The sequence below is a fragment of the Sminthopsis crassicaudata genome, chromosome 1, assembly GCF_048593235.1.
Source record: "Sminthopsis crassicaudata isolate SCR6 chromosome 1, ASM4859323v1, whole genome shotgun sequence".
In the NCBI taxonomy this organism is placed as follows: domain Eukaryota; kingdom Metazoa; phylum Chordata; class Mammalia; order Dasyuromorphia; family Dasyuridae; genus Sminthopsis; species Sminthopsis crassicaudata.
Window position 1 is genome coordinate 529,464,819 of NC_133617.1, and position 17,017 is coordinate 529,481,835.

The 17,017-nt window shown below is 36.0% G+C and overlaps 2 protein-coding genes across 3 annotated transcripts in view; one reads left to right on the forward strand and one right to left on the reverse strand.

Moving 5' to 3' along the window:
* The window catches only part of NCBP1 (nuclear cap binding protein subunit 1), a 44,588-nt gene extending 43,445 nt beyond the window's left edge, over nt 1–1,143 (forward strand). For both annotated transcript variants that reach the window (XM_074281825.1, XM_074281826.1), the window contains exon 23: nt 574–1,143. In XM_074281825.1, the coding sequence (XP_074137926.1) occupies nt 574–711 (138 nt within the window). In that variant the 3' untranslated portion in view covers nt 712–1,143. The remainder of the gene's footprint in view (nt 1–573) is intronic.
* A 727-nt stretch (nt 1,144–1,870) lies between these two features.
* On the reverse strand, nt 1,871–16,480 carry XPA (XPA, DNA damage recognition and repair factor). The gene is made up of 6 exons (XM_074281832.1): nt 16,093–16,480; nt 13,388–13,498; nt 9,058–9,163; nt 7,016–7,181; nt 5,389–5,506; nt 1,871–2,196 (listed from the first exon to the last, which is right to left on the reverse strand). Exons 1-6 carry the CDS (start codon nt 16,277–16,279, stop codon nt 2,048–2,050), a joined length of 837 nt encoding a protein of 278 aa, XP_074137933.1. The 5' UTR covers nt 16,280–16,480; the 3' UTR covers nt 1,871–2,047.
* Nucleotides 16,481–17,017: the final 537 nt, after the last annotated feature.

The following is a 17,017-nucleotide window of genomic DNA, read 5'->3' on the forward strand; positions in this document are numbered from 1 at the left end:
ATTAATGTAAAGGAAATAAAGCTGTCATAATACCTCCACTTTTTTCATGAGCTACTTTAAGAAATGATTATATACTTTAGTCATCACCGAAAAAGCTAACTTTAGACAAACCAATTTTTTTGTCACAACAAAGTATTTTCAGTCATCATTTAGCCATTTTTCTTCTATTCTTTCCCTTAGCCTTTCCTTCCCCCTCCCCATGTTTTTCTTATTTTCCTTAGATATATTAGAAAGCCTATTCTTTTTTAATATCCAGCTTTTTAAATTTTTATTTTTTTGCAAGGTAATTGGGGTTAAGTGATTTGCCCAGAGTCACACAGTAAGGGTTAAATGTCTGAGGCTGGATTTGAACTTCGGTCCCCCTGATTCCAGGTCTGGTACTCTTTCAACTATGCTATCTAACTGCCCTTTATACACCTATTTCTACTCAACAATAATAGGTACATATTTTCCCCTACCCATATTTTATAGAGGGTTTTCAACCCCAAAAGTAGGCTGAGAAAATTGCTCCTATGAAATTGCTTTTGTGGTGGTTTCTATATTTCTTTAATTTCTCTTTTTTTTCCTTTATAGCATCATCAAATAATCCAACAGTACATGGTGACGTTGGAAAACCTTCTCTTTACAGCTGAATTGGACCATCACATTTTAGCTGTATTCCAACAGTTCTGTGCTCTGCAGGCCTGCGGATTTTTTCCTCCTTCAAGTTGAGACTTTTAACAAAACATATATTTTTAAATATGTCATTTATTTTGGATCGTTTGAATGAATGTTGGCTTCCTGGTAGCATTTTGTTTTCCCTTCTTTCATTTATTGGGGGGGAAAGGAAAAGGGGGAAAAAATTGGTAAGCATCTCTGCTTAAACCTAAAACCCAAATGATTTCCTAAATACAATAATGTGAAGCTGACCATAGGATGTCATGTAAATGTGACAGAAATGCAACTTTTTTGTGATCAATTTGATATATTTTCTCTAGTAAGGCACAAGAAAAGTACTTTCACTTGAGGCATGTCAAACACTAGAAAAAGAGCTCATGAAGTAGAAAAGTTGGGATTTCTTTTATTTACCAAGCGCATAGATTTTCATGGTTCCTGGATAATTTGACAAAATATGGTTAAATAAAATTGAAATATGTTTTTTAACATTAGTCTGTTGTGTATAATTGACCCAAAAATGTCTACTTTTGAAAAATCTTGTGCAATTCCAAAGTAGTTTTCTCACCCAGAAACCTTTTTGTTGTGATCGAGTCTTGTCAGTTATTATTCATAAAATACACTTAAATGCATATATAAAATTAGATTGTCGTCTAAGGAAAGTTACCACAAAGAATGATTTGCTTGTATTTCCTTCATTATGGTTTAAATAATATACATGACAAGATGATCATCATGGAAATGTGATCCAAACTATTTTTGTAAAGTTTGTTTTCCTGCTAGATACAATTTTAAATGTCACAGAAGGCCACTTTCTCAGCACATTCCTTGACAGTTATATTACACAGAATTCAGAGCTAAGAAAACCACTGAAATAACAACTAATATAAATAAATAATAATAACAAATAAATATAAATATTTAATATAAATGTGTTTATATTAAGCATATATAAAAATATATATTTATATTATAATGGTATAATATAAATAAATAATAAATAAAATAAAAACAAATAATAAAATAAATAACAAAAAAATAACAAATAATAATAAAAATAACAAATAACAATATGACAACTCCAAAAGTGCAGACAATCAATATCAAACTTAAATTGGTTGAGAACTAAAGAGACTTTTGTAGCTGTTTTTTCTTAATACCAGGGCTAAAAGTACAGCAAGAACTATTGACCTTAGTACCTTCTGGATTCATCCCACTGCAGGATGAAAATAAGTTAACTTGCCTCTATCCACAAGTGTAATAAATAAATGCCCATACATATGTAAAAAATCAATGCTTGCTAACAGAAAAACTGAAACCACTTCATGTTATTTAATCATTAAAATTTTATTTAAATATAAAATATTTCAAAATGGTTAGGTTAAAACTCAGATTACATTTTTTCATAAGTCAATTGATGGCCACAGATTATACAAGTCTTCCGGTACATGTCTTCTTCAATGCTTTCTTCTGCTCCATATTCGTGCTGGTGAATAGTAGTTTCTTTTTTCCATACACTGCTTCTTACAGCTCTGCGTAATTCTAAAATACCAAAACATGATAAGAATAACTGCAAATGCCAATTTATACTTAAGGTTTAAATAATCTTGCTATTTAAAAAAGTTAAAGTTGTATAAAGTTGACACAAATTTGAAGTAGCTATTAATGAGAATTCATGACTGCCCTTTAATCTGAAGGAATGTTAGGATCCGAAATGTAAAAATGAGGTGAGATGGAAATGATTAACAGGTTCATGATTATGTAATGTCAACACTGGTGGGAACCTTAGAAATCATCTAATCTTAGCTCATTTCATAAATGCTTTGTTAATGAGAACTTACCATGTTTAACAAGAAAGGAAAAGTGTGGGCTACTGAATACAGGAGCAACTGTAGAATCAGGACAACCAATGTCAAGTTTGGCCTCAGACAAGCTATGTGACTATACACTTAAAACCTTGCCACTGCCCTTCTTTAAAGAACACTTTCATTTCTCTCATTTCATCTGATCCTCACAGCAATCATCTAAGATTTGAAAAAGATATGTATTCCCATTTTACAGGTAAGGGAAGTGAAAATGTCAACAGGTTAAAATGAATCATCAATAAAAGGGAGGCATGTTGGGTCTCTAGTGGTTTTTCCACTATTGTGTCTGGAACCCTATTGGCAATCTATCTCAGAGTAAGTTATCAAATGCATAAAATAAAATACGATTACAAAGGAAACCCATATATATATATTTTTTAAATTTAGACACCTTCCCCCCCCCCCACTAAATGCCTACACTATATTATGTTGCCTACTACTCCTAGGCAGTGCATTCTAAACTTTATCTTTTCTAATTCCTTTATTTTTGAGCTTGGATTTATCTTTGAGGTTTTTTACCTTTGATTTGATTGGTACAGATAATCTTCCTCTAATTCAGTTCAGCACCTTCCCTGTAACTTACTTAATATTTTAAAGAATGGCTCACTATATACAGAGATGAGATTTGAACCCAGGTTTTCCTAGTTTTGAGGCTATCTACCTATAAAGCAATCCAGAGAGGCTTCTTTCACAGAACTCTTATTTTAAAACACTGTTCTATTCATAAATGTTTTAAAAATCCAACCTCTGTGAAAAGACATCTTCAATGGAAGCAAGGTCTTATCACTGTAGGTACTTGGTAAGTAATTTTTATCCTTGACTTCCCATAAATCCTCAAGAGAAGGATAGAAATATTTGTTTGCCTTACCAATTGGTTGTATGAGAATATTAAGCAGTATGGAAGATCATAGATAAGTAGCTACTTATTAGTACCATAGGATGAAAAGCAATGGCTTAATTTGCCATTGAGAAGTAGAACACTAAAAAGAGGCAAGAAAAGTTTTCCAAAGCCTTTTTTTGCACTTCACACCTTGACACTGTTTACAAAGTGATTGATAATAAAATCTCAAAATCCATAATATAATTAATGCTTTATTTTAAATATATTCATTTAAAATTTCACAATGTTTCCTATCAGGAACCTTAAAATATTTTTCTCATTTTTTCCTCCAAGTCTTTACAACGATCAATAAAAATCTCAACAATGAAGTCTAACTCAAAAAGTTTGATTTCATCAAGAGAAACTAAAGCACAATTATACAAACCTAGGTATTCCGAAGGGTAAAAAGGGGCCACAAAACAGCAAAGACTTGATAAGCAATTTAGAGTTTAAGCTGTCCCACAAGGGGACTAATTCCAATGAAGGTTCATAAGGCTGAGAATAACTCTCAAGTTCACAGGAGAATCATGGAAGGCTAAAACTTGGTGACCCCATTCTTGGCAGATACTAGAGTAGTTTAGCATTTCCTGGGGCAAGCAAAGTGAAGTGATTTGCCCAGGATCACAGTTTGTAAGCATTTGAGGCCACATTTGAACTCAGGTTTTCCTGACTCTAGGCTCAGCACTATCTCTATAGCACTACTTTGATGCCCAAAATAATGTTTGTTAACAGGTAAACATTTAAAAAGGTATTGCTCACAAAAAATACATTCAATTCAAACCAGAAACTTTGATTTGAATACAGGCTCACACGTTTACTAGCAATCATATGAACACTTTGATCATAATTTTCTCAATCTGAACAAAGATGATAATTTTTTACACTACCTTCATAGAGTTATTATGTAAAAGGGCTAACCTACTATGTAAATGTGTTATTACCAAAGTACTCTTAATGTTTATTAAACATTCATTAAACTGCTATGTAAAACATTTATGTTAATTATAAAACTATTTTTGAATGTTTTTTTTAATTGAAAAAGCACAGAGAAGAAAAGAGGACCTTTCTAAGTAGCAGCATCTAACATGCTAGTAGCTTATTACAGTAGCAGTACCTTAGAGAAAACCAGCTTATGCTTCCTCTTCAACAATATGCATTTCATCACCTTTATTAATTTAGCTCTGAAATTAATAGATCAGTAGCAAGCAATTTGATTTCTTATTGTCTATACTCAAGGTCTGCAGCAGAGCCCAACATGAAGAGTAACTTGGAATTCAGACAGGGGGAAGAAAGCAAGATCACCCAGCTAGTATCTAAAATGAGATTCTAATTTGGGTCTTCCAAGTCCAAGGCCAAAGCCATATATGAAAAAACATTGTTTCCCTTCTTCATTAGAGTATCATTAAAATGTATAACTAGCTGTTACACTTTTTTTTTTAAAATACTCATGAAATAATTCTGAATGTCCAGAGGGAAAAAAAAAAAGCATCAACTTAAACTTACCTGGACTAGAAGAATATGCACCAGAATCAGATGACATGGGTCTGATTCTATACCAATAGTCCCCAATGTAACTATGAACAGTTAACCTCTCTGGGCTTAGATAGTCCTTAAGGTCCCTTCCTATTGTAGATTTATGGACGTGGCCCATCCAGCTCAAGCTTAAACTAAATGGTTACTGAGGTTCCTTTCAGCTCTAAAATTCTATGCCTATTTCAGTTGTTTTAGAGAGAGAGTAATTATCTTTGCTTTCCAGGAACACAATCTAAATCTAATATCCAACAAAAAAGCATGATCTGCTTTTAAATGGTTTCCAAAAACAAAGCAAAACAGCACTATGAATCCATTATCCCTCAGTAAATGCTACTTTACTTAAATTTCTCTGTTATTGACAAAGTCATTTCCAATAGTTCCCCTCCCCCCTTTAAAAGCAGTTAGAAGTTTGTCAAAGCCTTTGAAAAACGAGCCTTTCATGGGCTAGCATCTCACCTTTTACTTTTTTATCAAATTTTTTCTGTTTCATTTTCTCCCGGTTTTCCTGTCGAACTTCCTTTGCTTCTTCTAGGGCTTCTTCACTACCCCAAACTTCAAGAGCCCTCTTTATAACCTGCAGGTCAAAGAATCAAGGATTTTTTTGCATAACTGTTACAAAATAATGCAAACTTTACAGGTTCCAAAGAGATGAATGTGGTATTCTAGGTCTTTTGCAATAAGAAAATTTGAGCTTTATTGAAATCGAGCTAAATGAAAATTATTCAGTCTTTCAATAACATAAGCAATGTAACTTTAAAAATGGCTTTAAAATAGTACGATGCAAAAGAAAAGTGCCCTGCATTTGGAAATGGGTTCCAATTTTAGTTTTGTTGTACTATGGCTATGTGACTTCTGGTAGACCATTTAGCTTTTCTGGGTTGGAATTTCTTCCTCTGTAAAATAAGGGAATTAAATCTTGGTCCCAGAAGGTAGATGATGAAACAGACTTCCCTCTTTTGTTGAAGGCAGGAAGCTACCGAAACAGAATGCTGTACACATTACCAATCATAACTATCTTTTTTTTTGTTTAAAGGAAGAAGACTGGGCAATATTTTGGCAAATGACTAGAATTTTAAAAATATAGCTATCATTTCCACATCGGGGGGGAGAGGGGGAGGGTTACCAGTATTCCTGCAATCTGGAAAACCTGCATAAAATTTTTGGGCTCTTTTAAAAGTTTCTACATTTTTTGTGACATCTGCTAGTTTTGTTTTGTCTGCAGCTTTTGCAAAAACCACTAAAATTCCCATATATCAAACCCAAAACCTCAATGAGTCGTAATGCAAAAGGAATTACTGTACAAGGCTTTAATGAAATTATATCAGGAAATTAATAAAATAGGGTGATTGGGCTAGATGATCTTTAATGTCTCTTCCAGCTCTAATATATGCTCCTATGAAGAAAGGGGGGGATAAGGGGAAATCATGCCACATCAACCACACATACTCTACTCTGTGCCTACCCTTGTTATAAGGGAAAATAGTTTTGGGGACCTTTAAGGAATCTTTAGATTCTTGGTACAGAATAAATAAAAAGCTGATCCATGACAGGGCACACTTGCTGAACATCATATTCTATATGGAGGAATCCTTTATTATTATCTTCCTCCATATATCTTAGCTAATCTGGTTTGTCAACTAATAATGGCTAACAAAACTGCCCTAGTTTTAAAACTCTGAAAGTTTTTCAGCCCATCTGAAGCCAAGGGACTATCTTTAAAGCAGAGATTTTAAATAGCAGTAGTTATTCTTTGGATCATTGTATAAAAATGATTAGAGGCTACCCATAAATGGGACCAAATATTTGATATGTTTGTGCTCTTGATGTCAAATCCCTTGGTAGAAACCATTCAAATAAGTGACAAGGTTCTCTGGCTATTTCTCACTCGAACACTAAAGAAAAAGTCTTTAAATAAGACTTTATGCAACATTAATAATCCTTTCAGATGACATGATGTTTCTTCTTTAAAAAAAAAAAAAAAAAAAATCAAGACAATTTTGTTAAGCTTTTATGGACAGCTGGATCAGTTTAGTCCAAAACTGAACCACAGAGTATTAATCAAATGAAAGTGATCTTTCCATACCTGCAGTTTTAAGTAAAGTTTCATATCACCCCACTGTGAATGATGAGGATTCTTTTTTACAATAAATTTAAGCACTGGTTCTCTTTTTTCTAAATCACAATCTTTCAAGAGGTACTGTTGTTTTGCTTCTGTTTTAGTTATAAGCTTGTGTTTACCATCAGCATCTCTGAAAAAGATTCATAAAAGTCTGCTATGTCAAACATGGTCTTAACCTCACTATTCAAATAGCTACAGCAACAGTCAGCACCCTCTAGCAAAGAATAACAAAGATGAAGTAATTCTAAATGCCATTTACATTATCAGTTCAATTTAAAATAATGAAATTTCAGAAGCAAAAAATATTTTGCAATTTACATATCTTTAAGACAATCATACTGCAATGACAAAAGAAGTGAGTCATTCGGCTTCTCAAAGCTAGGAGTTGCAGCAAGGATCTTCTGACTGACAAGATTCTCATTGTGTCAACAATGTTTAGGACCACATGCCTCTCAAATTAAAAGTAAAAAATCACTAACCACAAAGAATCAGTTAAATACAAGAGGCCAAAACTTCCACATTTTAGAATTTAGAACAGGAAGGCACCTTATTAGTTCTATCACCCTGCCTCACAAGTGTTCCTATCAAAATGTGATTGTTCTGGAGATAGTTTATATGGCTGTATGGCAATAAAAGGAGAAGGACATCAGCACTTGCTAGACTCAATTTCAGTTTAAATAATAACAGTAGCTAATACTTATATTAAGCTTGAAGTTTGCAAAGTTCTTTACATGTATTATAGTATCTGATCTTCACTACAACCCTAGAAGGTAGGTGCCTTGGCAGTATACTTTCTAGGCTTGGCCACATAGGTAAGAGGTTGATCCAGAGCTAGCTCAGTGTTTGGGAGGCTATATGGGATAGCGTGGAAGAGAAGAAGTACTAGATTATCTACCAACCTGAAGGTATACAAAGCTCCTGTGCTGATCTCATGTATGCTTGTGAAACCTGGGCATTTCACCAGTACCATGCCAGAAAACTGAATCACTTCTATTTGAATTGTTTTAGGAAGATTCTGAAGATCACCTGCCAAAATAAGGGACTGGATACTGAAATCCTATATTGAACTGAACTGCCAAGTATTCAAACTAATTACAGAGAGCACAACACCAATAGATTGGTCATACTGTTCAAATGTCAAACTTGCATTTGCCTAAAAGACTATTTTATGTAGAGCTTGCAGAAGGCAAGTGCTTACAACAGAGCTCAGAAGCAGCAATACAAGGACACTTTCAAGGTCTCTGAAGAACATTGGTATCAATTGTAAGATATGGGAAACACTGGTACCACTCAGCATGGAGTCCCCACATCAAAGAAGGTACTGTTGCTCTGTGTTGCAGCAGCTCAAAAAAGAAACATGAGATGCACAAATTTAGAGACATCTCTTTCTCATTGAACCAATACTGTGATGTCAATTTGGTTCTCTTCAATTACAAAAGGCAACAATGAATAAAATGCTATCACTCTCACTTTATAGATGAATAAAGTGAGGCAAATAAGAGGTTAACCTTGGTTAATCTATAAGACTTGGAGAAAGTCACAAAGCTAGCTAGGCAAGCCTCGGAGAGAAGATTAAAACTAAGGTAAGCCTGACACCAAAAGCACTCTACCCACTGCACCACCTTGTGACACTGCATAAAAAAAGAAAAAAAGAAAAAAGAAAGAAAGAAAGAAAGAAAAGAGCACACCTCCCCTTAAGTGACTTTTAAGTACTCCTGGGAACAAAACAAAAAACAACAAAAATTTGTCAGATATTTAGGATTTACTCAGAAATGAAGGTGATGTGAAACCAAAAGAGAGTAATAAAAATTTAAAATCAGTATTACAAGATACATATACTTTTAAAATATTTTCTAAAGAACAAAAGTTTAACTATCATTGAAACTTTCTCATCTGGATTAAAAAACCTTCAGTTATATTGAATGGAAAACTTTTAAAAATTTTCTTTAAATATTTTTAAAAATAAGAATAAATGCCTAATACAGGAAATGAAACATGGATAATACCTGCAATTATCACAAGTTGCCAAATCAAAATGGTTGATGAGGTAAGAATCCATAAACTCTTTCCCACATTCTTCACAAATTGCATAATCACATTCTAGAACAGGCCCTAAGGAAAGGAGGAATAAATCTTTTAGATAGACTTTCTTTGGATGATCTATGCATTTCCCAATATTCTCACAGCTTTTTACCATTTGTTTAGCCAGGAGATCTTGATAGTATTCTATTTCAGTAAAGTCCCAAAAAATACATATTTCACTTATCTGAATTAAACAGTATAAGAAATTTAGTACACATAAAAAAAAAAAAAAAATGTATGTGGATCTGCAAGGAAATTATCCTACATCAAAAACAGATCTTGCTTCTTTCCAAGTTGCAAAAAAACAACAAAAACCAACAAAATAAATTGAGGTCATCAGTTTTTCCCATTTAGTTTGTCTGGTCCTCAAATAAGAAGTCAAAGCCTTGTCAATCCTAAGGCATACTAGAGTTTGTAGTCCACTAGCTAGCCTTTAAGAGCCCAGGACCCGGATTGCTAGCACCACTTTATGGAGCCTCCTGTTCTTCTCAATTCACTATTCCCATTCTCCATAATCTAAGAAATATGGGGAAATGAATTCTATCTTCTCAAGAAAATATTGGGGATCCTCACTAAAATAAAAAATTGCCAAAAAGGAGAGGTAGTAAGGCATGGTGGATACACTGCTGGTCTCAGAATCAGTGACAACTACCTAAGAATTCACTTTAGACATTTTCTAGTTGTGATCAAAAACAAGTCTTCTTGCTTGGTTTCTCAACCAACAGAATAGGAAGGAAGGAGGGGTGTTTGATGTTGGGGAGGGGCCAGAACTCTAAGTCTCCTTCAAGCCCTAAAACTATGTTCTTAGGAAGATTCTGGAGCAAAGTATAGGCATAATTAAAACAAGTTTCATGAGGACAAATCAGAAGATGCCTGGAGACAGAGGCCCACACGGAAAGAATTTGAAGCAATCCAGCCTAAGAATGAGAAGGATCTTTAAAAAAAAAAAAAAGGGGGGGGGGGAGAGGAGGGAATGAAAAGATGAAAATCCATTCACTTAGACAACTTCAGCTATTTTCTAAAGGATATAGTAAACTTGATTTTCTGATCAAAGAAGAAAATGGTTTAAAAGGAGTCAGAACTTAGACATGAACAGAATCATTTGAATTCTGCCCAGTTTTGTTAAGTTAAAAAAAAAAAACTCTAAAAGTCTTTTTCTACTCTTTCCAAATTGTAGAAAATATCAAAATCTTCCAACATCTTCCCCCATCCCCAATATGTATGAGATCCATCGTTGTTTCATATGCAGTCATGAGCTGCAAAGGGGAGATACTTTTAACACTAAAAGTTAAGGGAGAATTCATTATACCCTTATAATGATAAAACAAAACTGAAAGGGTATTTGGAAGTCATCTAATCCAACTTCCTTTCCAAAGAAGGAAAGCCATCCAGAAACCAGGTGACTACTGCTTGACCCTAAAACACTGACCACCTGGGCTCTAGCTATACCACTACTGGTGTAGCACCCCTGCCAGCATGGAAAAACTACTTCTGGGATGTAACATATCTCACATATACCCTCTTTCACAAACACTTACTTCAAGGGAGATGACAAACTCTATCCTCTGCAAAACTGGAAAGTAGCAGGCAGCAGGGCTGGATAAGATCCATAACTTTTGGCTCAAATGCTTTAGTGCTGCATGAATTAATAGCAGGACACTTTAGCAGCTTCCTCTCCGATGTAAGCCTGATCCCATCTTTCTTAATAGAAGGTATCACATATCTATTGCCAAAGGATGAGAACACTAATGATCCCTCCAAATTTAGTTCAAGGATTGTTTGTTTATGTAGTTTATACAAAGTATTCACATCTTGCAGCACAAACACACACACATAAATTATAACTACAATAAAACAATGTATTAAAGAGCAAAAGAGGTGTGCTCAAAAGTTCCTGGGATATAAAAAGCTACTTTATTACAATTCAGTGGTTAACTGAAAAAAATGCCTGAAAACATTATCTTTTTTGATTATTGCAAGGTCTTTAAGTCCGAAATTCATATCTTTTTCATATACTACATATATAAACAATAGATTCAACTATAATGAAAATGCTTAGCATGTCTATTTAAACTATGTCTCTAACATAAAATCAAATATTATATAAAATATGGCATTTTAGGACAACTTAAGCAAATTATAGTTCTGCTTAGCCTTAAATTCATGCTTTCCATGTTAAAAGAATCAAACCAAAATATTTTATTAACCTCCCAGTAGGTATGGATAACAACAAATTATATGGTTCCACCAAAAAACAGATTAAACAACTCCTCCAACTTGTAGAATCTTTTACCAATAATACAGTACACCAAGTAAAAAAAAAAAAAAAAAAAGACTGAAGCCTTCAAATTTGAATTTAAGGTTACAGACAGAACCAATGGATGAAGGAAATACTTCTCCAAGGAAATCACACTGAACATAAGGATACCAAGGAGGAGGCAATAGCTGAACATGTAAAATATTTATAGGCTCTGAAATCAAAACTGAATGAGAAAAACCACAATTAAATCAATTTATAGCTATGCCAATACCATTATTGGTGCACTTTTGAAACTGTAAAATAGTAAAATATAATAGTTCTGGAAAGTACTCTCACACTCCCATATAATATTAACAAAACATCATCAGGGAGCCATAGCAAGATTAACACTTAAATACAAAAAAAAAAAAAAAAAAAGGAGGGGTACTGATCACATTGTTAGACAAACGACAAACTGATTTAAAAGCCTACAAAAATATTTCTGAAATGAGAAGATAGATATCGCGTCATTGAGCAATAGTGAAGAAAAACAACTGCTATCAGGTACCTACCATTACATTAATCAGATGAAATCTATGAAAGTGACTAATATTTAAGAGTGTAATCAAAAGACCCCTGATAGGCAATGGCCATGTGACCGTAGGCAACAATAGGTTGACAACATAGTGCCTAATCCAAGCACGGATGTCATAGGGCAATTTTTTGATGGGAATGACAATAACTGTTGCTACCAAGAACCAAAGAAGAAACAAGGGACTTGATCAATGTAGACTATGTAAGGAAAAGTTGGAAAGAGTATAATATTTTACTGCAGGTTGCAGAAATTTAGAAAGCACCAAATATTTAGCAAGACATGATCTGGTATCTAGAATTATTTATCAGCGGTTCACTATCTTTCATGAATTGATAGATAAAAATCCTCAAACTAGAAATACAGATCTTAAAAGATCCTGAAAAAAATTAAGCAATAAACCATTATCACCCATAGAATTTGTACCCACAATTGTCTGGATATAAAATTGATTTATAACAATTTAAAAGTTTTAATTGCTGCCATTCCAAATTTTCAATCTCTAAGCTTTGTAAAATGAAAAAAAAAGCTTTCAAAGTAGAGAGATTGGATCAAAAAGATCAAAAATATGCAGGAACAGGATAAGGCATGGTATTTTTCTATTTGTTACTGCATTTGTACCAAAAATGTTTTAATGAGGAGAGAAGAAAAGGAAGAGAAGGATTACAAAAAAGAAGAGGAGGACAGAGGGGAAGTTACTAGGAATATGAATGGATTTACAAATAACAAGTCATACTAAGCTAACTTCTTTTGCCTGATTGTCAAAGGATTAGTGAAATGCTGTGTATTTGGATTTTAGCAAGGAATTTGCTGAGAGTTGTACTAGATGACCTCTAAGGTTCCTTCTAATTCTGTAAGTCTATTATCCTAGGACATCTATCAGGTATCCAGCAGCCTTTTGGCTCAGTTTCTTCATTTGTAATACAAATTAAATCAAATGATCTTTCACTTTCTTCCAAATCTAAAATTCTATGAGAAGAGATATGGATCAGCATATACTGCCTACTATAAACCTCAGAGTAGTTGAATGGCCCTAGACACACTGAATGCTCCAGCAGCAAGAGACTATGTTGTATTTTTCATCAGGGTCAAAGAATTCATCAGCAAGTAGCCAGCCAGTTGGTGATAAGATGCTCTGTACTTCCTTAATCTGGTCCTTGAAAAGCACTCTGCTACCAATAAGTTTTTGAAATGTTCCTAGCAATAAAACCATCCCAAGCTTATCTTTTAAGCCCTTGAGGACTAGGATCATTTCTACTGGTGAGCACATTGTGTATGTGATATAGATGCATAGAGAACCAAAGTCACTCTAGCTAATAATATTATCTTACATATTTATAATCCCCTATAACAATAACAGGTCTATATATGAATTATCTCCAAATAACTAAGATACTCATTTTATTAAAAACTCAAATTTTACCTGGTTTATGTACAACTTTGTCAATTTTGTGCTCCTCTTCTTCTTCCTCTTCTAAAAAGAAACCTCCTCCTGTATCAATTATCTTTGGTGCTGATTTCACATTAGTAATGCCTGAAAAATGTAAATAAGATGTTAATAGCTAAACTGCTAAGGAAATTCACATACTAACTTATAATAAATAAACTGAAGGCTCTTCCTTTTAAGGCTTCTTCCAACAGTTGGATTCTATACTATTACACCAGACACTGCCTAGCGCCCAGCTACATGACTTGCAGCAAACTACTGGGTCTTGATTTCTTTACCTATTTAAAAATGGGATTAAAGATGAAAGTCCTTTGGTCAGCAGGGAGATTAAAACAAATTTTTAAAGAAATTAATCTAGGTTATGTTGGAATACACGGGAGCCACCTGACAGGCTGCTGGAGATCAAACCAAGAATGGATCTCCTCTTGTGAGAGGATGATATAAGGAGACTGAGAGGCAGTTGCTGTTCTCTGACCTCTCTGCCTGAGAGGCTGCATTGTCTCACCTCCCTTCGCTTCCCACTGCTTCCAATTTATCTCATTCCCAGTCCACAACACTTGTGTCAGCAAAAGCTGCCCTGCAATTCCTTCAGATGTTATGATCCACAGCTGTGGAGGCTCTCAGAGAATTGACCTGTCCCTTAACAAGGTTATTCACTGAAAGGTCAAATACTGAAGTTTAAATACTTTGGCCAAATAACAAAGAGACAGGACTACTGAAAAAGACCCTGATGTTGGGAAAGATTAAAGTTAAAAGGAAAAGGGGATTACAGAAGTTGAAGTGGATTGACAGTATTATGGAAACAACAAATATGAACTCTGACAGATAATGGAGGACAGAAGGACCTAATATGCTATGGTCCATGGAGTCATGAAGAGTTGAACATGAATGGATAACTGAACAACAAGAATAAATGGCCTCATTCAACACACACCAATTTGATTTGTTATTCAGTCACGTCTTGGGACAGATAATAGGTATCATGCATAAGTGGAGCTGCCAGTTGTCCTAGTTAGGAATATATTTCAACATCTTTTCCCATTTGATTATGTGTTATCTAGATTCAGAAGATCTGGGCTTGAATTCTTAATCTACCCCTTATTGCCTATGTGACCTTGGACAAGTCAATTCTTCTCTGAAGCTCAGTTTCCTCATATGTAAAATCAGGGTTGGATTAGAGGAGCTTCAAATTTTCTTCCATTTCAAAATCCCTGTAATTACACTGTATCTACACTAAGTCATATACATATAGAATCACAAAAAGCACATGTTGGTCCAAACCACCTCCCACCCACTGACAATATATTCCAGTGGAATAGAGAATATCAGATTAGTCCCACTGTTCATTAACTATGTGGCTCTCAGATACTGCATTTAATTTTTTGAAAGCCACTTTTATAATTTCTAACAGAATTGTTATGAAATTTAAATAGGAAAATGAACTTGAAAATACAGAGAATTTTTAAAATAGAAGATATTCTGAAGCCTAATCTCTTCATTTGAAAGATGAAGAAATGGTCCAAGAGGTCACTCAGCAGGTTGAATAAGGAGCTAGATAATGCTCTAAGAACCAAATAGATGACTTCCAAGGTCCTTTTCCCTCCTAAATCCTACAATGTTTGTGATTTGTCTCAAAATATCTGTGATTCCATTAATATAAGTACTTTCACCACTGGCAAAGTTTATCACTCTTCTACACTCAATAGTCTGAGTTATTTTGCTCAAAATTCATTATCATACTCTGTCCAATCTGGTGATGAAGCCCTTCTAATTTTTAAGTCATTTAAAATATTAAAGAAGCAGAATGTCTTGGAAAAGTCTGCATTTCAAGAAAAGTATTCTTTTAACAAAGGTTCATGAATGAATAATATTTGTCTAAACAAATTCTAATTTTCCCCTTAGGGGAAAAATGATACTACCCTATGATAACCATTATTACTGATATGATAACCACTATTACAGACCTTACATCATAGTAACACTTTAAGATGTACAAAATGCTTTATTTACATTAACTCTGAGAAAAGTTGTCAGTGTAAAAGTAAAATTGTACTATTACTTTCCTAATCAGCTTAAGAGAATAAGTTCTAGATCTGTGATGTTATCATTAGGGGGAACATTTGATGAAGAGACTACTCTCAAGTCGGCAAGTCCTTTGCAACTTATGACCTAAATGACGGGACTTTCAGGGGTCACAGGAAAAGTTTGGGTCAGAGAGAACTTGAACCCACGTCTTCCTGGCTTTGAGGCAACTATCCAAAACGTATGCTTGGCAAAGTGTCTGGCACTTAATAAATATTGAGTGCTGGAAATCATAAGATTTAAGAATTGGATATTTTAGGGCCCAATTCTATCTCATCTGACAAAATAGGAAACTGAGGCTCCGGGGTCAGTGCCTTACAAAGTAACCAGCTAATAAGCTGTCCAACCCCAAGTCCTCTGCCTAACCCCAGTGCTTCTCCTCCCATCCCAGCCAAACCACGGTCGGGATTCGAGGTCAGTTTGCCTCGGATGGTTCGGGGAAGAGGAAGAGAAAAGACAAGAAGATGAAAGAAGGAGGACTTTATGCGGGGAGGAGCAGCAGACCACAGCACAGACCGGGATCAAAGCTCTCCGGCCGTGGATTGGACTGGGAGAAGAGGCGTGGGAAAGAAGGAGGAGCCTCCCAGCTGCGCGCGCACCTGCACCTCCAGCGCTCCCCGCCGCCGCCCCTAACGCGGGGTACGGCCTCGCCGCCAGCCGGGCCTGGCGTAGCATCAGTGCTCGCTGCCGATTTCGCTCGATCTTCGCCCGCACTGCCGCGGGGAGCTCAACGGGCTCCCCGGATTGCCCCGGTCCCACCTCCGCCTCCATAGCCGCCTCAGACATACACTCGGTTCTCTGGTCCCGAAGCCGCCCCCTTCAGCTCTCTCGGGCCCCAACTTGGGAAACGAGTGCTGGTCTTTTAAAGCCGGCTTCCAACCCGCCTCTCCAAAGCTTTGCCGGAAAGTGACTGGAGAGAGCTGGAGGAAGGGAGACCCAGTGCGCCTGCGTTCCCCCAGGGTGGGGGGGGGAATACGGGAATCCGGTGCGCCTGCGTTCCAGGTCTTGTGTGACGGAGTGGAGAGAGCATAATGCGCTTGCTCGCCTGGGTCGAATTCCCAGGAACCATCGTACTGATGTTCTTTTTAATGGAGTGGGGGGAAGGAGGGGAACAGAGAGGGTGGGAACAGGGAAGTACAGCGAGCCCAACGCACTTGCACTCTTGTCCCAAGTAATGAAGGAAGTACCACGAGCCTAATAGGTTTGCGACCTTGTACGGGGAGGGGAGGGGAGAGAATGTACAGCGGTTTGCGTTTATGTCACGAAGCAGAGAATTACTAAGGCGCGCTTGCGTTCATGATCGACAACAAACACTGCGAGCCCAGAGAGCGAGCGCTCCTGCAGTGTGGGCTGGGGAGTCCTAAGTGCTCCGAGGCGGGGTGGGAAGTACAGAGGGGAGGAGGAAAGGAGGACGTCGATTCCACGCGGCTGCCCTGGAGGGCGGGAAGCGGGACACAACTGTGTGACCCCCTAGTACTCGGATTCATGTTCTCTGCCCTCTTCTCAAGGAGTTGGGCTGGAAAA